This window comes from Passer domesticus, chromosome 3, assembly GCF_036417665.1.
Source record: "Passer domesticus isolate bPasDom1 chromosome 3, bPasDom1.hap1, whole genome shotgun sequence".
Lineage (NCBI taxonomy): Eukaryota > Metazoa > Chordata > Aves > Passeriformes > Passeridae > Passer > Passer domesticus.
This window is the reverse complement of record NC_087476.1, coordinates 65,788,924-65,813,002: the sequence shown is the minus strand read 5'-3', so window position 1 is coordinate 65,813,002 and position 24,079 is coordinate 65,788,924. Positions and strand designations below refer to the sequence as shown.

General features: G+C 39.5%; 1 protein-coding gene across 5 annotated transcripts in view; it reads left to right on the top strand.

Annotated features, from left to right (window-relative positions):
• Nucleotides 1-24,079, top strand: part of EPM2A (EPM2A glucan phosphatase, laforin) — a 43,408-nt gene that overhangs the window by 1,066 nt on the left and 18,263 nt on the right. For 2 of the 5 annotated variants that reach the window (XM_064413632.1, XM_064413630.1), the window contains exon 2: nt 17,946-18,120. In XM_064413632.1, the coding sequence (XP_064269702.1) occupies nt 18,059-18,120 (62 nt within the window). In that variant the 5' untranslated portion in view covers nt 17,946-18,058. The other 3 variants (XM_064413629.1, XM_064413631.1, XM_064413633.1) reach the window with 3 other exon arrangements.

Sequence of the window (24,079 nt, the reverse complement as noted above, 5' to 3'; positions counted from 1 at the left end):
TTCAGTTTTTGTTTGCTTAATTTTTTAAAAAATGTTTCCCTTTACTGTTCTAAACAGCTTTTGTTCCAAAGCTGTTTAATCATCATGCAGTAAAATGGTTCTGTTTCTAACTTACCTAAAATGTAGTTGGACTTGTCAGCAAGACTTCCATTTTTTAGGCTGTTTATTAAATTCCAGTCAGTTTTGGAGCTAGAAGTCTATTACTTAAGCACATATTGAGAAGGAAGTTCTCTTGTCAAACTTCCTTTCCCATGGTTGCTTTTCTCACCTTTTATTCCACATCTAATGCTGGGTGTGACTTCCTGAAATGTTGCTGGTCATACGTCAAACAATTGCAATTAAAAAGTCTGCATAATGAAAAGTAAGCAACAAAATTTTGTTTAAAATGGCCCCAGGAGTAAAATATACAGGAACTTTCTATCCATCAGTAATTTGCTGGGGATCCTAAGAGCACTGAAACCCTGCACAGGTACAGAGGGTGCATTAGGCTGGAGCACAGTTATTAGGATCTGTGAGCTTTTGAAAGTGGAAGGATTATTTAAGTCTCGCCAGAAAAAAGGCAGGCACATTGTCCTACTTAAAAATTAATGTCAAATTATAGTACATAAGCTTTGAGTCACATTGCATTCTCCTAAGTAATGAAATAAAGTTTTGCTATTCCATACAGTCACATATTTGTTTTTACACTGTCGTTTCTAAACAGCTGAAACACTTCTTTTTTTTCCTTAAGTAGACATTTTAATTAGAAACTTGATATGACATTGGTGGCAACAGGCTGGTTTCAAAAATGAAGCTTACAGTGAGTTAATACAGTAATGATTACTGCTACACACTGTTTTTCACTCAAGAATCTCCAGATACTTTGATCTCCAAGTAAGCACTTGGCCTCTCTCATCCCTTTGTGCCCGGCAGAAGAGCCATGATCCTGCTTGGGCTGTCACAGCTCTGGGCTGGTTTGGGTCACAGCATCCCAGTGCAAATGCACCACAGATGATGTGGAGCATCCCTCCAAAAACTGTGTGGCTCATTCTGGGCAGGAAAGAAGCCATGTGCTGGACTAGTCTGCAATATTCGTTAATTTCTGGACTTTGATGAGGCTGACAGGACACCCTGAAAGGTCCTCTTGCTGAACTATGTTGGGACTTTTTCCAGCTCCCAAGGCATATGAGGCTAGGGAGGATGCAGTGAGCTTAATTGGATGTTGAAAAAAGAAACCTACCAGATCAGTTATTCCTGTATGTATTTCTGTAGTGTTTACTGTAATGTTATTGCATATTTATACTGCCAAGTTACTTCTAAAAACAACAAACTATTTTAAAACATGCTACACAAACCCCCATGCAGAAATGGAAACCATCTCCTGTAGTGTCCTATCTATTGTTGCAGAATAATTTTCCAACTCAGTTCCTGAAATGGTCAGTCCTGACAGAACTTCTGTAGTTTGGTCTGCATAAAAGGTTGCTCCTAGCACTAAGCAGCTAAAATGGTTCATGCAGTTACACTGCTCTGACACAGCTCAACACTAAAAATTATGGATAGCAGTACTTATCTGTGAACAAGTTCTTTAATTCTTAGTCTTTTTTTAGTCTAATAAGGGTATTTCTTAGCTGCTGTATTGTCAAAAGTACTAGGAGTGCATTCATTCATAGTTCTATGAGAATTAATATGAGAGGGACAGTTAGAATTCAATTAGAAGGTCTGGGTCCATAGATTGATTAGTTTAATCAACATAATCAACTTTCACTTAAACAGTGGTCTTAAATTATTTGCACTAGAATAGGGTTTCTTTTATATTTAGCTCAATCTCTTTGAAGAAATACAGGCTGTCTAAATTTTTCAGCAATGAACATTTTACCCAAATCACTAATACATCTAAATCAGCTTATCACATAGTATAAATGTTAGCCTTTTTACAAGCAAGACTGTGTACCATGTGCTGCCTTTCTCTTTTCTATAATTAGCAGAAACATTTGGGAATTGCAATAACACTTTCTCTGTATCTTTACAAGAAAGAAAATGACCTAAAAAGGGAAGAAAGGCAAGTCTAGGAAGGAGCACTGCTAATCTAAACATCACCCACAACTTGCAATCAGGGACACTCCCTCCCTTCTCCAACCAGATCTTTCTGTATTTGTGTTTTGTTTTTGTTATTCAAACCCTCTCCCTTCACTACAGATTTCCCTACTTGGAAATATTACCATCTGAGATCACTGCACAGCATTAACAGATAAAGCTGTCCCAAGCTGCAAACTGGGCTGTGGGGTAAAAGTTTGGAATCAGTAAAGAGCACATATACTGTAGACACAGGCTACCCCAATGTGGAACTATTAAGTGTTCACATTGATCTTATAAGTCTGTGCTGTCTCTATACCTAGCAGACACTTTTAAAATAAGAAAATTGTGAAGAAAAAATGACTTTGCACTTAGAAAGCTGAATTTTGAACTGCTCTATACTGTCAAACTTCTCAACTACTGTCTACTAAAATTTCAGCCAGCAATATTTTGCCTAAGTTTTCTTGGGCTGTAACAAAAATATGATAATTTTATCTGTGAAAAAGACACTGTAAGAAATTAGACTTCTGCAGAAAGAACTGTGATTCTGCAAAAGTTTAGTGCACAGCAAGTGAAAATGCCTTTAAATGTATTTTACATGTCTGCAAATAAAGTCACAGCTCCAATTTCTAGACATTCAGACTTTTCCCTAGAATCCTTTCAGATACAGCCATTAGGCAGAAACCTGAAGGCATAACTAATGGTTGGTTAATGTTTAAGTTGGTACCTGGCCTTAGGGAGTCCTCCTGTGAGATCCCCACTACTTGCAAAAATTTTGGATAGTAAACCAGCTAATTAGCTAGAAATTACATATGGCTACTATGTATTGGTACAATTTAGTTGAAATCCATGAAGCAACTGATTCTTGAAGCAACTGTGATCTCTCGAGTCCTTGTTGCATACTAATGCTGTGTAAAAATAAGCTGGCCTTTTTTTTTCATATAATTCTTCCCTTTTTGCCAGTTAGAAACAGCTTTAGCAAATGCTTGGGATGGTAGCAGAAACAATAAACTGAAGGCTTTAATACAAACTTGGCACTAAGTTCTCTGTTCGATTTGAGGTCAATCAAGGCTTCCACTCAGCAAGTAGCTGCTGTAAGTTAAGTACACTGAGAGAGCCTAAACAGCTGTGAGTGGCACAAATGATGCACAGCATTTATTATTACAATGCAGACAGACCACTAGGATGGTAGTTTGTTCCCACAGGAATCAACAATTGACAGTAGTTTTTGTGACAGTTAAAAACAACTTGACTATTAGGGTTTTGCCCCTTTGTGCCAAAGCTTTTTGATGGGAACTGTAAGGCTTGCCAAGTTGGAATGAGGACTTACTGTAGTGGGGGGAAAAAAAAGAGAAATAGTCATGTTTAATTTGAGGTTGTAAAAGATGACTGGATTATAGGGAAAGCTTTTAGATTTCAGAATAGTGTTGAGGACTGTAGGGGAAGAGCACTGGCCAGGCAGTGCTGAAATAACAGGTCATTTTGGCAAAGGAAACTATTGTTAATTCCTTAAGAGGCTTAGGGTGACACTTAAAACTAAATTTAGGGTAGTGGCAATGGTTCAGCTGTGGAAGTACTTCATCAACTCCTTCAATCCCAAACACTAATAATAAATAGAACTCCTCCCCACCTCACCTGCCTTTACTCCAGCTGAAATTCCAGTTTAGAAGATGACAAATCAGAGACCATGCAAATCCAACAGGGAGGAATAAACATATATTTACCTTTGTTTCTTGACCTTAAAAATGAAACCTTACAGCACCTTTAGTTCCTCAGTCTCAGATCTAATGCTAATAAATTTTATCCTGTCTACAGCCCCCATTCAGCCTGCAATTTCACCAATATAAACTGCTCCTCTGTTCCCACTGTACCCAGCCATGGGATGTCCCAAGCCAATCTACATTTCTAGTTTTTATCGTGGTCTTGCAGGATCCATCAGTAGATCCAGTTTTTCAGCCCTTCCTGTTGATCTCTCAACCTAACCCTAATCTGCATGAGGGCTTTTGAGGAAACCACAGGAAATCAAGTTGGCCACTTTCTGTCATCTTTAACCTTAATCTAACACACAATATTGAGTGGCATGAAATGGATTAAGGCAGATCCTGGAGAAGAAATGGACTGAATTATTTTTAAAGATACTCCTTGGCACATCAGAGTCTGTAAAACAAGTTTTTATTGTTCCACAAGGCTTACAGATCTAAGATGAAGACTCAATATTTACAGGCATAAAGCAGTTCAGATTTGTCCAAAGATGGATGTTGCTGGTCTCTCTTTACACTCGGGCTTAGACAACAGCCAGGAACTGAACTGTCAGTCAGATGTCCTATTGGATCCTGCAGTTTCTAAGCTGAGACTGTGACTGGAATGAGCAGAAGCATATGGTTTTATGCAGACACAATATGCTGGGGTGGTTTTAGGGCTCCTGTCATGCTTGAGCTTTAGGATAAAACCCCAAAGTTGTTACATTCTGTCTCATCCATGCTGCTAAAATGAAGGTGTATAGTAAAGAGATAGATATTTGAAAGTATGAGACAGGGTATAGGTCACTTAACTGCAAGGTTGAGGAAAAAAAAAAGTACGGCACTGTTCCACAAAAGCAGCAGTGCTACAGTAAAGCCAGCAGAAATGGAGGACAGTGAGAATTTAATTCGCTTTGATTATGTCTGGAAAAGTGGTGGAATATCACACAAATTCAATGAGTATCAGTGAAAATTGGCTGAAGCACTCTTAAAAATAAATTTGGCAGCACATACACTTCAGTGTCAGCACCCCTGAATAAAGGAAACAAACAGCCATCTTTTGAGGCAGGATTTCTTTTGACTCATTGAAAGGCCTTCATCCTGTTCCCAGAACTTGACCTAAATAAAGTTACCACTCCTCTGTTTCTGGCCTTAAAAGCTTCTGAAATGGGTGTATTCAAGCAGGGACCGCCCATTAAATGGTTGGATTGCATCCTCTTCCTCAGTCTTTTTAAGTCCTGAGTATTGCTACACGTAGCAGTTGCCAAATTTTCCCCTTCTGGCTGTAAACAGAATGCGTGCAGCAGACTCCAGATTTCTTTTAAAAGCTTTCTAACCTCCCTCAGCATTTCACATTTCTTTTCTCACCACGACTGCTGGCTGTCAGGGGGGAAGACATCAACACCATGAACTCTAAAGCGTTATTTGCAGCCAGTCCTTGTTTGTAGCTGCAAGTATGGCAATTTTCAATGATGTTTTTTACCGCGCTAAATTAAGCCTGGGCTCTCGGGAGTAATTGCTGTGGCTTCCTTTAATGCAGCAATAATCCTTGTTGAAGTCACCATACGTGACGCGTAGCCTTTGGCAAGCAGGAGAGGCAGCGCTTATCTGCGGAGAGGATTTTCCCTCCCCACTTCGGAGGCGATCGAGGGTCGGTGCTGTTTGAACTCCCAGCCGCTACTTTAGGAGGGGAAGCTCCCTCGCCCGAAACAAGCGCACCGCGAACAGCCCCGACCCACGGAGCCAGCGCTGCAAGGGGCAGGAGCGCTGTCTGGGACACCGGCAGCGTCCGGGACAGCGTCTGGGGGAGGGGGGTGTCCGGGTCAGGGGGTGTCCGGGTCAGGGGCGGTTTCAGGGGCAGGGGAGGTGTCCGGCCCCAGCCCCGGCGGAAGGGCGGGCCCGGGCGGCCTCCCAGCGGCGGCTCTGCTGCCGGCCGTGCTGCAGGAGAAGGAGCTCGTTAAAGCCCATTCTTTCTGCGGCACTGAAATGCTGTTCCGCTTCGGCGTGGTGCTGCCCGCCCGGGTGACGGAGGGCGGCGCGGAGCTGCTGGTGGCCGGGTCGCGGCCGGAGCTGGGCGAGTGGGACCCGCGGCGCGCCGTGCCCATGAGGCGGGCGCGGCCGAGCGCCCCGCTGCCCGCCCAGGAGCCCGCGCTGTGGCTGGCGGAGGTGGCGCTGCCGGACGAGGACGCCGCCAGCCCCTTCTGGTACAAGTTCCTGCGGCGGGAGGGCGGCCACTTCCTCTGGGAAGGTAACGGAGGGGTCCCCCTCGCCGTCCCTCGCACGCCCGGCCCTGCCCTGCCCGGCCGCAAGGACGCGCCCGCCCGGCGGCCCTGCCGGGAGGGAGGGGCGGTGCGAGCCTGTCCCGAGGGCTGGCCCGGCCGCTGTCCGCCCGGCGGCCCCGCCCGCTTCCTGCCGCGGCCCCGAGGCGGTGCCGTCCGCCGGGCCGTGCTGGGCCGGGGCTGCCCGTGCTCCGGCACGGCGGTGGCCGGGGCTGTGCTTGCAGGTAGAGCACCCAGGCTGTCGTGGCGTGTTTGGTTCTCGCAAATAAAAATGTTGTTAACCGTGTGGTGGAGGCGGGTGAATGCAGAAGGAGGCTGCCATTCTAGGTTGGTAAAAGTTGAAACAGTTTCATCCCCCCCGCCCTTACTGTAGGCATCCATTTCATGATGTTTTGTTTTGGTTTTTTTCTTTCCCCACAAGTAAAGAATTTTGGATCTCCTAGTAAGCACTATGGTGTGGGTTGTTATTTTATTTCGCTAAGGTGAAATGGCATGATGGCATTTTCAGGCTGGTAAATTTTGCTGTTGTGATTTCTTAAAGAAAAACACAGGGAGAAGTTCAGTTACAGCTTTTCCAGTCTTCTTGCTGTTTCAGTAGTACTTCTAGCATGTTTTCGTCCTGCTGTGTGTTTTCAAATGTTGAATAACTCTAGTCAGTTTCCATGTGCTGTTCTAGTATATTGAAGTATCTTAAATATAAGAGAACACTCAGACAATTGTCTGCTGAGTCAAATAAAACTCTAAATATACCTCCTGAGGAATGGTTTGACCTAGTGAAAGGAAGACAGATCACTTGGTAATTTGTGACGGTATTTTTTTTAACTCATAGCATAATCCATGTACCAAAATAACACATTGTAGAGTAGTTGCTCTTCACCCATTTTAAGCATACATACCACATTTCTGAACTGCCTTTCTGTCATGTAGACTAAAACATGCATGTTGTCATAACTGTTGCATTTGTTTGTTCTTCTTTATGCTAATAAAAGACTTTCTGTTAATGCTACATTCACAGAAGTTTACATCATGAAGGACTACATACATCATACAATAGTAATTGTTTTGTTTAGCAGCTAAAACAAATAGTGTATTCTGCCTGTTTTAACCATGTTTTTCTTTTCCAGAATTGCAGGAAAAGTGAATTTGTGGAATAAAAATCTTTACATCTGTCCAAGGAAGCAGAATTGGGTCTCTTGGAAGGTGCCAAGTTGTACATAATATGACAATGATACTGGTATATAAAGCAGTCCCCACCATGCAATTATAGAAGTAATAATAGAATTAGCAATAATTAGCATTTTATAGAAATAATGGAGAATAACTACAGAGGATCAGCAGTTGTAAGGTTGATGGTTATTCTTTGGTTTGGAAGTAGTGGTAGCTCAAATTATTGTCTGTTCCAGAGAGCACATTTAGGAAATGTAGTCAGAATAATAAACATACTGTGTTTTGGCAGATTTGCAGTTTTAGGATTAACCTGGCTGGCATTTTGTTTTTGTCATTGTGAATGCTCAGTTTCAGCTTAGCAGGAATGATAGAAAGCAAGTGGGCATATCATCTAAATGCAGAAGAGTTTTTTAATTAGTCATTCATATAAACAATTTTTTCCTCAATTGATATTTAGAGGAAAGCACAAATTTGCTTAAACCTTGAAATTTATTGTTCTTCATGTATTACATGAAGGGAGCTTAAGGATGTTTTCTTATCCAAAACTGAGCAATCTTGCAGTTCTTTTGAATCTGTTTTGATGTTTTTTGGTTTTTGGTTTTCTGTGACTGTTGATCAATGAAAGTTTGGCTGTCATCTGTTTATTCTTATAAAAATCAGAACTTGAAAAGACAACTCCCTTCTTAAAGAAAAGAACAGGTTTTTTTGTGCTAAACAAATGCCATGCATTGTCTCTTTAGTATCCTGTGTGTTTAGAATTAAAATAGGCTTTGGGAAACAGCACTTGCAGAACATATGCAGTTTTGAAGACACGTTTGAGGGATAGAAGAAAGTGCAGAATGATACTTGCTCTAAGTTTATGAGTTGAGGCATCCATCTGTAACCAGAGAAACTAGTCCGTGGATGTCAGCCTAGTTATGGATGTCAGATGTTTGGATGTATTGGATGTTGAAATCATGTGCTGTATTTAAGAAAATTACTTCAGCTTTTTTCTTAAGACATGTATGCATGTGAGAATTCCACTGGCAGTGCATATTGTTTTATGACAGTACGATACCTACTGTAGCATGTATTTTGAGTACAAAATGCAGCCATTCCAATACAGTGGGGAAGACTGGAAGATAAAAGTGAAGGTAGTTGTTTCTGTGGGCTAGAAGAGTCAAGTGTTCTGTGGCTTTTGGTAGGAAGCTTTCAGGAAGGGCTTGGCCTGTGCAGGATTTGCTGGGTTGCTGTGTGTGCCTTGAAGGGAACAAGTTCCCTTCCCTAGCAGTCTGAAATGGGAGATAAGACTCCCCTGTGCTCCTGAAGGATCAGATACTTACCTCTGCTGTCCCAGGGAGATGTTGCTGGTCTGCACCCGGGACCTGTCACTTAAAGCCATTGAGTGTCTCTGGCTCAGGAACCATGAGCTGTGTGGGGTTTCTTCAGGGTTGGTACTTGCTTACCTACTGTGAAAGCTGAAACCTGCTGTCCAGGAGGGTTTGTGATATGCTGTGGAATCTGTGGAAGTAGGCTGGCTATGCTGAGCTTTACAATCTGGGAATAGGTTTAGGAAAAAACCCTAAATTCATGTATGTACCTTTTTTACCCCCAGCTGCCCCTGTGTCTGTGTACTTTGTTTTTGATGTTGATTCTTCAAAACTGGACTTAACATCTCTCAGCTTGGAAACAAAAAGTGTTTTGTGCATATTGTCAAAACTAAATAAATACAAGATGAAACTTATGCTTGAGTTTGTTTTTGTGAGTTTATGATGAAACATTCATATGTACCTTTATCCCCTTACTTTCATCTAAATGAGCTGTAGGTACTAAACAAGAAACATGCTGCATAAAAGGACAGGGAATTTACTGGAGGTATGCCCCAAACTGTATTTTGAGATGATGGAATACAGTCTGCTGACACTTCGTGTTTTTGGGAAGGGGAAAAATAAATTCTGTGAAAAACCTATGTAAGCTTGTAGTACATACACAAGCTTGTATTGTAGTATTGATCCTTTGTTGCCCAGAGAAGTTGTGGATGCCCCTTCCTTGAAGTGTTGAAGGCCAGGTTGGATGGGGCCCTGAGCAACCTGGTCTACTGAAACTTGTCTCTGCCTGGGGAAGAGGTGGGAAGCTTGGAACTGGATGCTCTTTAAGGCCACTTCCAGCCCAAACCATTCTGCTATTCTGTGATTTTCACGTACCTCTTAATTTGGTGTAGATGGAGCTTGCTTGAAGCTTACCAGATACAGTATGACCAGTGAAAGCTCCAAAGCAGGGTCAGCCTGTATTCTAGTAATTTGTTCAGGTGAGCAGAGCCTTAATCCTTCCAAAAAAACTCCAACTCTACTTTTGGGGAGGGAGGAGGACAGAAAAGGAGGTGTCTTGTTTGCAAAACAACACGAATTATATAATACATTGCAATTTGGAAACAATTATTCAGCCTGTGGTATGTTGACCTTCCAACATTTCCAGTTCATGCTCCTGTGAGCCTGTTTGTAATAAACCAAAAGATCGGTAAATTTATGGAGTAATAAAGGTTTTCACATCATTGTAATGCAATCTGAAAATATCAGAAGTAAATTCTTATCATAGGTTTCAAGGGCTGAGCACCTGATTAGTTGAAAATATGGGTGAAAGTTAAGCACATTAAAATTTCACTTTTAAAGTGTGTTGAAACTTAAAGCAATCTGACTTTTGGCCTCAGCTCTTTGAATAAAATAGGTGTAATTTCTTAATTAAAAGGAGGGAGTTCTTCTAAGGCTGTATGAGAAGGTAATCTAGTTGCCATTTGTAGTGGAGAGATTGTAACAGAATGAAATATGCTTGGGACTAAGCTTTAGCATACACAAAATAAAAAATTCTTTTGAGGCCGTTCTATGAAGTACAGCTGGATACAATGTTAATTTCTGTAACTGAGATCCATGAGTTTTTTCCTTTTTTTTTTCCCATCCAAAGCTAATCTACAGACCCCCAAAATAGGTAGCAGTTCCATTATTAAAAACAAACAAAACTAAGCCAAACAAAAAACCCCAGCGAACCCTGAAGAGTTACATTTGTTCATGGCTCTTTTAATACAGATATTTCATGTAGTGCTCTTCCCACTGGGTGGTGCCATATTCCCTGTGTATAGCTAGCATCCTGCAGCTGCTTGCACGTTTCATTAGTATTTAGTGTAATCTGTTCTGCGTTTGAAAATAATCCAGAGTTTTACTTATTTTCCCAATCCCAGTTCTGAAATAGGTGGTGACTAGAAATGAACATAAAGCACAAGTTATGTGACAATTGAATAACTGTGCATCATGGGCATTTTATTCCTGCAAAGCTGTTGCTTTCTGGACAGTGCTAGATTCCTTAACACTTTTCAGATGTGACAGAACTTAACGAGTGGATAACTTTGAATTCTTCAACCCAATACTTCTTTAAGGAGTGGAGGAAAACTTTGGTTACAAAGTGCAGTAGCTCCTTCTATTTTGTTCTTCAAGCCCCTCGAGACTTAACACATTGCATGCATTTTGGTGCAATTTAATGGCATCAAGATTCTAATTACTTTCTGTCTGCTTATCAGCATTAACCAGCTTATACTGAGCAGACAACCAGACATCAGTAAAACAATGTAGAGTGGCCTATGTGAAGCTGCAAAATTACAAGAATAAAAATAAATACATATACTTTCAAATACATATCATCTGGGTTTGGCAGGCATGGATCTGTTCCTACCCACAGAGATAATCAGGGGCCAGTTCTGATTTCTGCATGAGTCTAATTAAAACCTTTGTGGTTATAATGGCAAATTTACAATAAAGTAATTGTTTATGCAAATCCTATATTTACCATTTTTCCTGTCCCTCACTTCCAAGTGGTGGTAGCATGCGATGGGGCTCAACAACTTATTTTGAATGGCAAGAAACACTGAGAAGTGATAAGTAGCTGGGATGATACTTTGGTTAAAATATTGTTATGGTTGCTATTTTGATGTGGCTTGTTTCCTGCCTATTCTGGTATGATAGAAAGTAGCAATCAGTAGTAGACAGTACAGTAAACAGTGTCAAAGCAAATGGGAAGATGCTAGTAGGCTATACATTTTGTTGCTATCAGCCATTACTCTCTCATCTGTATTTCCTGTAGTGTTATTTCTACTATCTGTCAGAAAAGAAACTGTCTTATACATGAGGAAACTTTCCTTTTAGTTGCTTTTCTCTTCATCATCTCTTCTCTTCATCATTAAACCAGGCATTTGCTTAAAATATCTTAGTGCAGTAGATGTTCCCACTGAAAAACACCTGGGCCTGAGCAGACCTACAGAGCGAAATAAAACATATTTTTGAAAGTTGCCTTTGAAAATTATGATTTTCTTATATATGATTTAAAAAAAGAAAAAGGAAAAAAAAGTCTTGGTGATGAACAGCATTAAGTGTTGAGAATGGCTTTCTTGTAAACCATTTAGTTTTAATTCAGGCATAATTTCAAAATGTAATTCCATCAATGAATTTTCTTAGTGTATATAAATAGACTAAAAAGTCTTAAATTCAGACTGGATTTTAATAGAATTAGAACTTGTTTCCATGGTTCTGTGTAGCAGTGCTACCAAAAGGGAAGTTGAAATGGTCTGCTTTAAATCTGGTAGGATATAAACATGTGGTGTATGAGGCACATGGTTTTCTTCTTTTTGGGTATCTCTTCTTGGCTTGCAAATCCAGGAAACATTTCTGAAAATCAGACCAGCTAAGAAGGAGCTACTTAGCTAGGTGTGGTAAATTAACAATTTTGACTTACATTAATGCTAGGTATTTAAGTAATACAATGAATTCATCTGCCAGTTACAGAATCAAAGGGGAAGATGGTTTGCTGACAGCAGAAAAAAATAACATTACAAATCAAAGTATGCTTTTCTTAGACTTATGGGTAAGGCTTTGTACATGGCATACAGAATTGGAGCTATTTGTCAGAGCTGTTAAAACAAAGGGCTGCTGCTGAGGGCTTTGCTGAGACTTGAGGAAGGTGGGACTCCACATCCTGTGGCAGATTTAAACTCTCAAAACCTTGACCTCACTCAGTTCCAAAGAGGGGAACCCCCCCTCACCTCTGTTTTTAACAATCAATAGCAATTCATTCTTGGGAAGATTGAGACAGATCCTATTTCAAAACATCAGAGATTGAATTTTTCTCACAGGCAGCAGGGAGACTTTTGAGACATAATCTGGTATGAATGGTAAGTAAATTTGAATATTGTGAGTGTACTGAAGGAAGTTCAGTTAGACAGATGTGTGATAACAAGACTGTGCAGTAGCACGTTCAGATAACTGAAAATTGTATCCAAAACAGGACTTGAGATTTTCTTCATTGTAATTTTGCTGTAAAAGGTAAGGAAGCTAGCAAAAACTTATTCTTCTAAGTGCTTTATTTTTGAGAATTTTTTTGGTATATTTTCTGTTTTACTACTATTTTTTTAAATTATAAAAGTATTTTATTCCTTGATGCCTCCCTGCTTATCTGCCCCCAGAGTGCTTATAATATTAAGCTCTTCCAGGGGAATTTCTAAGCATGAGCTTAAGATACTAATTTACCTTGTTAAAGGGCACTGTTTGATACAAATGGAATTACTTAAAATATTTAGACATAGTTAAAATTTTGAAATGACACTTAGAGTGTGCTGGTTCATGCAAAACTTATGGCAAAGATTATAGGAGTTAGTCTGTCCTCTGACTGATTTGTGAGTAGGTGATCTGAAAAGTGCCTGGCTGCTTGTGGTTTGGGTTGGTTAGTTAGTTAATGTGTTTCTCTAAGGTTATCTAAGTAGCCCTGTGGTTTTTAAACAGGCAGCAGTGAACTGAGAAACACCCTCACCTTACTGGGGTTTGGAGGTTGGGAAGTTGCATATCTGTGTTTTAGTGTCAGGCTAAGGGCAGGGATGAGATACGCAGCACCTTTATGGCTGCTGTTGTGCCCTGTAGTTCCTGCATACCTTCCTTTACACAACACAGAATAGAAAAAAATTTAACTTGGAGCAAGGTGTGCAGCAAGCTGGTAACTGGGAGAGCAGTGGCTGAGCAGAGCCTTTGCTGCAAAGAGCTCTGCAGAGCCAGTGGGAGAAGCAATCTCATTTTTTTCATTGATGTGTTTTTTGTTCACCACTCTTAATGGTGATAAGGAATTTCATTTGACCCATATTTTGTTTATCTTTTAAGATCAAGCTGGTAATTTCTCCACTCTGACTCTTCTGTGCAATCTGTGTGCAATTCTTTTCTGTGTCAAGATGAGTCTGTGCTGTTGGCAGACTGTTGAATTATACTTCTTTCATGTCTGCAGTACAGCTGTAATAAAATAGTAACTGCAGGTTTTTGTGTTTCATGATTGTGCCTCATTAGACTGAATTTCAGAACATCCTCTTCTAGTCTCTGCTTTCCTTTTTTCAGTCCTAGATCTTTGCACATCTTGTATTACTTTCTGTATCTGCTTCTGTTTTTCACAGAATCACAGAATTAATCAGGTTGCAAGGGACCACTGTGGGTCATCTGGTCCAACTTCCCTGCTCAAGGAGGATCAAAACCAAAGTTTTCCTTTGCTTAATTCTGGTCTCCTCCTTTTACCAGCACCATTTATCAGTCATATGGTGATCTTTGGTTTTATTCTTTTGTTTAGTTATTTGTACAGCCACTTCTTATGCTCCTTTGATCATCCTTCATATGCATTAAACAAGGAGCCATAAACTGCAGTCATGCAGATTTTGAAAGAGCTCTCTGTGAGGGCTGTAAGTGGGGCTGCTTGGTTGCTTTGCTCTCCAGCAATTCCCTATGTCAGTGGATTCTGCACAAAACTATCTGCATAGTTTTGCAACCAGTGCAAAAATAATGAAAAACTTTATAATTTAATGCCTAGAAACTTATTTTAAACTTTCTCTTTCAGATAAGCATTTTTGTGTGAAGACTCACAAAGATGGGTTTAAATTAAAAAAAAATGGACCTTATTAAAGGAAATAAAATACTATCCCAGAAGTTAAACTAGGACCTGTATATTCTAATAAACTCTTCCAAAATGCTTTTCTTCTTTAATTAGGAAAGCCAACATGATTGATTAATGGGAAGATAAGTACTATTCAAATATTTAACTTACCTCTTTTTATGGTTGAATTTTACATGTTTTTGGATGATTGTGTATTTGCTTCCCAATGATAAATAATTAAACTGGTGTTTTGTCACTTGGAATATGAATAAAAACAAGATGAAGAAAAATTCTGATATAGAAATGGGTTCAGCTGTAAAACCATGTGTTTGCTGTTGTGTGAGCCCCTCTCAAAGGACATTTGTGTTTCTTTTCCTTTTTTTTTCAAAGATGAACAGGTGAACAGAACATATTATGTTCTTGGCTTTATTATTGTGCCTAGGAACAGAAAAGTTGAAATAGTATAAAAATAGCATTGTTGTCTTATGGCATACAAAATATGGTGGATTTCCTGAGACAGATTTTGCTAGCAGAAGCATGATGTGGACTGAGAAAACAATTTTTTCTCATTTTGAAACTTCCTTGTTAAATGCATATTGTGAAGCAAACTGTGGTGAGAAGCACTTGTAATCGTGTGGATATCACCTGGGTAGTGAAACCTGATCTTTTTTGGTAATTGCAGATTCCCATAATTCCCTTAAGAAGTATAGTGAATTCAGCTTTCTGAACACAGTCTACTTTGATCATACTGTTCCCTAAATAAGTATTTATTGAAGATTGTAGCACTCTTTCCTTCCTGTATGAAGCTATATTGTGTGTGAATATATATGTATATGTTGAAAATATGTTGATGTACATTCTGTTGCACAGATGTCTTATTTCAGTAGGAAAGTTGTTTAATTCATAGATCAGTATCTAACATAAGGAGTAGTAAAGAACTAGGCAATTCTCATGAAATATTATGTGAGTGCAAGCTGCTACCTGATTATTAAAGGCAACTCAGAACCATACTGTTTGAGATTCAGGTCTGACAGTAGGCCACAGCGGGAAGGCTGAGGCTCAGTGGTGCACAAAAATCAACAGTGATAAATATTTATTACACAAGAAAGTGTTTCAGAATGAGATTTGACCAAACCTGCTTGAGGGAACAAATGAAATAAACATCTTATGGCAACTTGGATCCATTTCATATGTGGTTTTAGGCTATTTAAGGGAATTAATGATGGTGAAGGTGGTACGGTTACAAGACAGGGAGGTTGCAGCACTTAAAAAGGCAAAGAGGAGGAAGGTCATAGAGAAGGAAGGAAGGAAGGAAGGAAGGAAGGAAGGAAGGAAGGAAGGAAGGAAGGAAGGAAGGAAGGAAGGAAGGAAGGAAGGAAGGAAGGAAGGAAGGAAGGAAGGAAGGAAGGAAGGAAGGAAGGAAGGAAGGAAGGAAGGAAGGAAGGAAGGAAGGAAGGAAGGAAGGAAGGAAGGAAGGAAGGAAGGAAGGAAGGAAGGAAGGAAGGAAGGAAGGAAGGAAGGAAGGAAGGAAGGAGAATTAAAACTGGAGAAGGAGAAGGATGATGAACTGTAAAACTGGCAGAAGTGCACGCACCTCAAGCAGCAGCAATTGGAAGTGGGGCAGTAGGAAGCACATGGTGGGTAGCTGTGTACAAGGAAACACAGGGCTGGGAGTAGCAAAAAATCCAGAGGCCCTGAGAACATGGTTCAAAACTGCTGTGGTGCAGTGAGGGCTGGCAACTCCCTAGGGACTGCAGGGACACCCCATGGGACTGGCAGTCAGGAGCAGGGAGCCAGGGGCCCAAGGGCAGCCCTAGCCCCGAGCATCAGGCATCTCCTGGGGACAGGCTGAGGCTGGGGCAGGACATGGGCATGTGGGGGTCAGGGTCAGACCCAGCCCCGAGATGACAGGACATGGCCACAGTGATGTGCATCTCTACAAACAGTGGTAGGAGAGTAGAATGGGGAAGGCAAGGTGTGCTGTTTGTGGCTGTATTTTGCTGAATGCATGAAATCATTAATTAAATGTCATAAACATTCACAGATTTTGTTACACTGTTGTATTTCATATATGCTGTTGTCTTCTTGTATTGTTTAAAAGTGGTAAGAATATGTAAACAATTATAAATGTGAGATAAAAATATAGTGGTGAGATTTGTAGCTCCTGAAACTGTACTGATCTTGTTTACCTTATTTATAATCAAAATAATAAAAAATTATGTGATATATAATTGCTTAGCAATGCGAAAGAGAAAATAGTTTTCCACCTCATATTTTGTTTTTCATTTTGGTAAATAATAATATTTCACAATTATGATAAAATGGCCTGCATGTCATCTGGAAATGAGATGGTTTGAGCTTTCCTCTTAAATGTTATTCTTACTCTCTAATCATTGCATTAATACGTCTCCCAAAATGCTCTTGCTCTAGCAAATTTCACTAACTGTAGTGATTGAAAACTGGTCATGCATTTATGTGCAATGGGAAATTGAAGATGTTCCTTTGGGCATAATTTTTCTCAGAAATATTTTAGCATCATTAATAATGTATAAGTGTAGCAGGCTTAAGCAAGCCATAGACTAGGTCACTTCTGATCTGCATGATAATTATTCCTACGTGGCAATTAGTATTACAATAAGTATGTAAAAATGGTGCTGGGAGGAGAATGTACATGCATTTTTGGAGACTGATAACCTTTTGATTGATGATATGACCCATTGCAATTCAAGTTGCTTACTCTGGCAGGGTATTAAAAACTGGTTTTCTGACTAAAGCTCACATTATCGCTGTAAGAGAAGAAGAAGGGGTAATAAATATTAGTGGAAAATCATAAGAAAAAGAATCTTGCTTTAAACTAGGCCATTTAAGGTAGTTGTGGTCATTCGCCATTGCAATTGTGACTGTCTCTCTGTGGGTCACTTTGGGCAGCTTCTTCTGTGTATGAGCAGACTCTCAAAGTGAGACATGCATTTGAAGACAGCAAAGTGAGTGCTTTTTGGTCCACAAACATAAAAGACAGATAGGGTTTAATGAACTCCTTGGCTAGATATCTGATTGTGTCTGGTCTGCAGCAGGAATCCGGAGCTGGCCAGGCAGCTGTGAATGAGGTGGAAGAAGGCCACCCTTCTTTCCCCCTTCAAACAAGCCTGCCTTGTTTCTATGTTGCTGACTGCCACCTTCTTTGGGCTTTGATGCCTTTCCACATTGATGTTTTTCCTCTTGAATCCTTAAGCTGGTAGCAAGCCCTGTGTCACCAGTCCTACCTTTTTTTTTGTGGTTTTACCTTTCTGAGCATGCATAGCTGTCCTCTGAAATTTCTCTGAGGTCTTTCCCATATCTTGGCAACTTCCTTAGAAGTCAGCCTGAACCAAGGTCAGGCTGCCATGGCTTGTCTGAGACACAGCAATATTGACACCCTAGAGAGAAGTCACTGAGCAGGAATATTAAGCACTGAAGTCACATACTGTGAAACATCAAATGAGGAACTTAAATGAAATGAATTATTCTTACATTGTAAATTATTCAGGAGTTTTTAATATTGTGGGGGTTTTAAAATAACCAATAAATTAAAATACATTAAAAATAATCTACAACATTTTATTTTAATGCTGAACATTTGCTTTGTGGCAGTGCTTCTGTTGCCACTATTTCAGTTGTTAATAATGCAGTTTGAAGAAGCAGGAAGCACCATTCCTTGCCTTGAATGCTCAGTTCAAATCTCCCCGCAGTTGTTTTTTTTAAGATTATCCAGACACACAGCCTGCAACTGTCCTTTCTTCTGTTCTAGGGAGTGGGCCCCATCATGATCGATGTTGTGTTTACAACCAGAGCAACATAGTAGATGGAGTTTACTGCCTCCCAATAGCACACTGGATTGAAGTCTCTGGACATACTGATGAGATGAAGCACACAACCGATTTCTATTTTAATATTGCAGGACATCAAGCTATCCATTACTCCAGGTAAAAGAAATGTGCAGAGCTTGGCTGGTGTCAAATGTTACAAACAGAAAATCTGAACTGTTATATCTGAAAACTGCATTTGAAGTAGGGAATGTTTGTATGTATGTAACAGTAAACTTTAACAAAGATTCAGCACCTCTTTGCAATTAAATGTCAGTTTAGCAGATCCTATGGTCAAGGATACCTGTACCCTGTATGGGACTGTTACATTGCATCACATCTGAAAATGTTTTGTGGCAATTTTTGACTAGTCATTTTCAAATTATTTTCTCTATATGTGTGTAAAATTGCATGTACATTATGTGTTTGGGATGATTTTACTCAAGAACATGTCCTGGGAAACAAAATAATATAATCCAGCACCAGAACTTACTGGTGACATGTTGTCACTCTTGTGTGGCAGCCACTGCAATTAATGACAGCCTCTTTTGATAATTTCTGCTTATGGGCATGTATTTAACAAAATTTTAAAAATTACACAGGCCTTAAAATGTTTGTATTCCATAGTGTTCACTTGAGTCCACTGTCCCATCCTGGGTTGGATTAGGAGACAGTAAATGTCAAGGAGGGCACCCACCCTTTAGGGCTGCAGATGAAGCACAGGCTGTATTTAGAGCAACAGGCTGAGCACTGGAGGTTAACAAAGTGGCACTGAGGAATTTGGGACCCTGTATAGCTTTTTTCCCCATCTCCAGTCAATTCATACAGCAGGAAGTTTGTGGATTGATAATAGCTGTGAGAATGCTGGCAGTCCTGATATGCCACATGCATTGCAGAACAGTTAGTTATCCCAAAGGGATATGCATTTTTTTAAGAAATCAAACCACCTTGTACTTTCATTAGGCCCTAGCATTGTTTTGTGTGAATTTCTCCAGTCCACTTTATCAGCTACACCAACCTCACCATCGTGTCTCCTCTTTGTGCACTTTATCTCCACCCTCTCACAGGGTAGGAAGGAGAATTGTCTTTTCCTCATTAGACTTGCAGTGTGAGAGGGAAAGATTTCTTCCCCTTGGTATCTTTTGGAATAGCAGGGATTCATAACCACTGTCAGGCACACGTAGGTATTTGTGGGACCTTTTCCCTGAGAGCCCCTCAAGTTATATAGTACACCTGATAGACTATAGTGTTGTGTGGATCTTAAACATCTGTTTCAAACATCCTATCAGAGTAAAGATCTTGTTTATTCCAAAGCACAGACTTGTCAATCCCAAGTAATCTTTGCGTGGCAGAGACTTTTTTTGAGAAAGAAGAACAGCTGTCAGAAAGTGAATATCTAAGTACCAAAGGCTAACTTATCTTCCTTTCCAGAGGCAGCAGTGATCCATTTAATGCTGCCTTATCTGCATGACTATGTGTTTCAAAGATTAGGTAAAAAGCTGCAAATTCTGCTAGAGGATATTTCTGGGCTGTGTAGTCTTTTGTAGATGAGGGTCTTTTCCTTCATTCCCTTCTCTCACACGTATACCTTCTTTGAAAGGCAACCTTATATGTCCATCTTAGTAACTCTTATCTCATTTCTTTGAGCTATATTAAGTAAGTGTGCTCTGTAACAGTCTTGTCACATAATTATTTCTAATACTTTGAAGATATGCAACGTTAAATGTTTTTTTAATTACTAACAGTTGGGGGCAGATTCACCATTCTGCTGGTTATAATAAAGCAGCCCAAAAATACTAGCTATTTTAGATTTTTTTTTGTTGTTGTTGGTGGTGATGGATCAGCTGAAGTAAACTGATGAAAATGCCTTTATTTTGTAATGGTTTTATTGATTCAGAGGAGTACTATGAAGATTAATCTTATAAAATTTTTTTAGAAATACCCATATACCCCCCATACTCCCCAAAGCAAAACCAAAACTTAAACAGAAGCAAAAAGTCAGTCCTTCTGCCTGTACAGTTAAATCTCTGAGTATGATCAGATCATGGTTTTCCAGCTAAGATTACCTTTTCCCATCCTGTACTAAAGGGATCCCTGTTGCTGCAGGGAGCGTTAGGACCACAAATTCTGAGTCCTGTCACCACTAGCAGGATCTTTACAGTGGTGGAGGCTGGAAAGAAGTGATTTATCCATGAAAACTTTTGATGTGAGCCTGTCCTCTATGTTGCTCCACTTAATAGGACTGCCATTATTATGAGAATTAATGAGAATTAATTATTATGTGAATTAATGAGAAAGGAAGGTTTTCCTCTGTCAAAGGAGGTTCCCATGTGAGCCCTGGGACTGATTTCATTTATCCTCTGTTGAATCACAATTAGAAACAGTTGCTCTGAGCTTTGTTGTCATCTTTCTTCTTCATAAAACATGAGCTTCTGCTTTAACTGGGCTGCAGCAGGATGAGGAGAGCCTGCCTCTGACTGGGGCCAAAACCAATGCACTATGCTGAGGCTGAGGACAATGCTCTGAGGAATCAGATTTTTCTTACTCGATGTAGATCACTCATAATTTAGTGAACTTACATTTAAACTTATATTTAGAGAACTCATTTTCTGTTGGTCATTCAGGTAGGAGAATATATAATGTGGTTTTAAAGCACAGCAGGAGTTGAAAGTAATTTCTCGTAAATGTGAAATGGAGTCTTTCCACAGCTAGGAGTCATGACTGATACCTTCATGGCATTAATATTCACTTGGTTTGGAGATGTAATGACCTCTTTAACCAAAATCTGATTCAGGAAAAAAAACCAAACCAAAACAATCAGTTTCTCTTTTGTGCTAGATAATACTGCAATAGGATGGCTTCAAATTGCAGGAGAGTTCACTTAGGATGAAGTAATTTTCCAAAGTAAATTAGAGTTATTGTAATCTTTTCTGAGAGATGACTTCAGAAAATTTGTGAATCTGGACCGTATTGTTTCTGTTTCAGTGCCGTCTGTGAAAGGCAGAAGTTCCTAATTTGTAGATGTAGTATACCTTATTATTTGTATAAAAACATCTGCACTTCTCAGAAGAAAGGCATTACATAAGTGCAAGAGAGGGAATGCCACCTGAAATTACAAAATCCTTAAATAATATGTTGACGACAATGATGCTTGATGGCAGAATTAGGTGCAATGGAAATGAATATCTCTGATAAGAAAAGCCATTTAGTTAGTTTCCTATTTCCAGACGAATTTTAGGTGTGTGCTTTTTGTGAGTCATATTTCCTAAATCTGACAAAGAAAAATAATTTTTACATGTTTTGCATGTAAAATGCAGATAAACTGGAATGTGTAAGTGAATTCCTCAGACAACAACCTCTGTAACTGTGGTATTGTATGCCTGTTAAACATTTTGGAGGAAAATACACAATTAGCAATCTATAGTCAGGGGAGTCACTACATGAGAGTAGCCATGGGTCCTGACAACAATCTTTTGAGGTCCATGTTTCTTTAGTACCTTTTTTGCATTATATATATATATAATATATCTCATGCTTATGGAGTGATTGGGAATTTGACCAATGTGTTGCTATCATTTTTTTTTTCCCTAAGACAAAATTAAGGTAATGATAAAAGAAAATGTACTCCCTTGCTTGGAAATATTATTTTTGTTTCTCAGTGGTTGCAAATGAAACACAATTTATGATGTAGTATTTACAAATTCTTTGTGGCTTGTTGGTGAGGCAGTTTCCTACAACACTGCCAGAAATATAGCTTATAACCTAAGGTGGGTGTTGAGTGGGAATGATTAGGAGAGTCACATACGATGCGTGTTCCTGCTTAGAAAATGTTCTAGTAAAAGTCCTTCCTTCCATAGTAAATGTTAATGTAGATAGGCGAGTGAATGAAGAATAATCCAGGGCAAAATGGAGATGCTTCTTTTTTACCTTGTGGAGGCAATAGAGCAGTATTTTGCTGATGGAGCACAGAATTTCTTTCTATGGGAAAAAGAGCATTTGCTTGATTGATGTGCATCTTTAATTAGGTGGTAAACAAGAACTTGGTTGAATATATTTGGTTCAGTACGAAATTAGAATTACCTTTGAAAAAGATACAAGAGAGAGCACTTTTTTTTCAGTCTTTAATTTCTCTTTTTACTGGTTGTAACTCATTCACAAAATAAAATGCCTTTCTATTTTAAATATAATTCTTAGCTGTTTTTATTACTGAATTGTAAAAAAGGCTTTAAAGAGTAAGATGTCACAAAAACCCCCTAGAGTGCAGTGACATGTGCTACCATAATAGAAAGCTGCACTGATATTTTATGCCTACATTATGAATTAAGAGGTGATGATGTCTACAGAGATTACCATAATTAACATTAAAATGTGAGAGCTAACTGTCCCTGGTGCCTAAAGAATGCTTGTGATATTAGAGAAAAGAATAAGAAATAATGAGCTCTGGAACAAAATTGATTGATTGTATTCTAGTGAAATAGTCCTGATCAAAAGGACTTAACATCAATAAGAGTTCATCCTTTGATTTCAGTACTTGGGGTTTTAACTGTGAAGTTATCTGGTCATTTTATACATTAAGTAATGAAAATATTCAAAGGCACATTTTTGATTTGTTTATCCCATAAAACTAGGATATCTGACTACTCCTTTGAATTGTTTCATTGTACTGAGCTATAGTCTGAAACTAATATGAATTGGAACCATTGTTTACTTACCAATAGGAATCACTTTTTATAGAATGGTTCAAAGGTTCAATATTTTTTTTGTCCTTTATGTGTCTTCATTTTTTTCTACATCACCCCAGCTGGAGCAGGGAAATGCTTTTAGTAGCCTCTGTTGTGAAGAAAATTGGTTTCAAAGCAGTGTAAGAAGTGACATTTAAGCAAATTTTTATTTAAGTTCTTGAAAGTGAAGAGGGAGTGTGAGGCAACAGGAGCAAGAGTGGGAAGACAAATTATGAGGCTAGAATTTGACCTGGTTTTAGTCCTTATTTGTTTTCATGTATTTAATTTGAGTAATCTCTGTATTTTGTAACTAATGCATTTTTCTTTTCCATTTGTTGTCCATCCAAACAAAAAGCTTCTCCTTTTGTGAACTCCCCACACTGTGCCCTACATAATAATGGCTAAACCCAGGAAAAATTGTTGTATTTTTCTAAGTTTTGTGATGTTGCTTAGGCAGAATGGCACGTGGCTGGGATAGCCCAAGCCAGGATATTGATGAGTTAGCTACAAATCTCAGTCTTGTGAACTGTGAGCAGAAGTAGAGGTAGGATGTGCCAGCAGTGCAGGCACATGCCATGAAGTGGAATACTGTGGATGAACTAGATGGCAGCAACTCTCTTTTCAATTGTTTTGATTTTTTGAGCAAATGGCTGTTGCCAGCACAGCTCTGGTTCTCTTGCTGTGACCTACTGCCTGAGTACCCAAAAGGAACTTGGCATGGAAACATCTGGATGTCACTCATTTCTAATTGCATTTCTTGTGAGCGCCATGGTAGCAAGGGAAATCTACCTTTAGAAAAGGTGATTTTGCCAGAAGAAAAAAAAGTCACAGAGCTTCTAGATTAAAGATTTTTACACAACTGTCATCAGTGTTTAAAGTCCCAGTATTACTTCTACCCACAGTGACTGGTCTGCTAAACTTGATGAATGGCTATTAGCCAGCAGACTGCCAGGTTTGTTGCCTCCTTCAGTGGCTGAGGGACACAAATTTTAGGCTTTGGGAGGAAGTTGAAGTAATGTCTGATGAACAGTACACTACTTATGTGAATAAGCTAAAGAAAATCTTATCATGGTGTCTGGTTAGTCACGTGAGTTTTTACTGGAGGTTTTTTCTTGTAGTTTTCTGTCGGAGCCCAGGACATCTCTCTGGATGCCCTGGATGTCTCAAAGCCCTGGCAGGGGCTCAGAGACCCTGGCAGGAAGCCAAAGACACCTGGAAATTCGATCTTAATTCATGGAGCAAATTGCCAACCTTATATGAAGAATTGCCACAAAAGTTTAAGTAGTAGTAATCACAGGGTGAAGGGAAAAACTTTTGGAGCACTGTACAGGGGGGTTTTGAACCTTGTACAGGGGGGT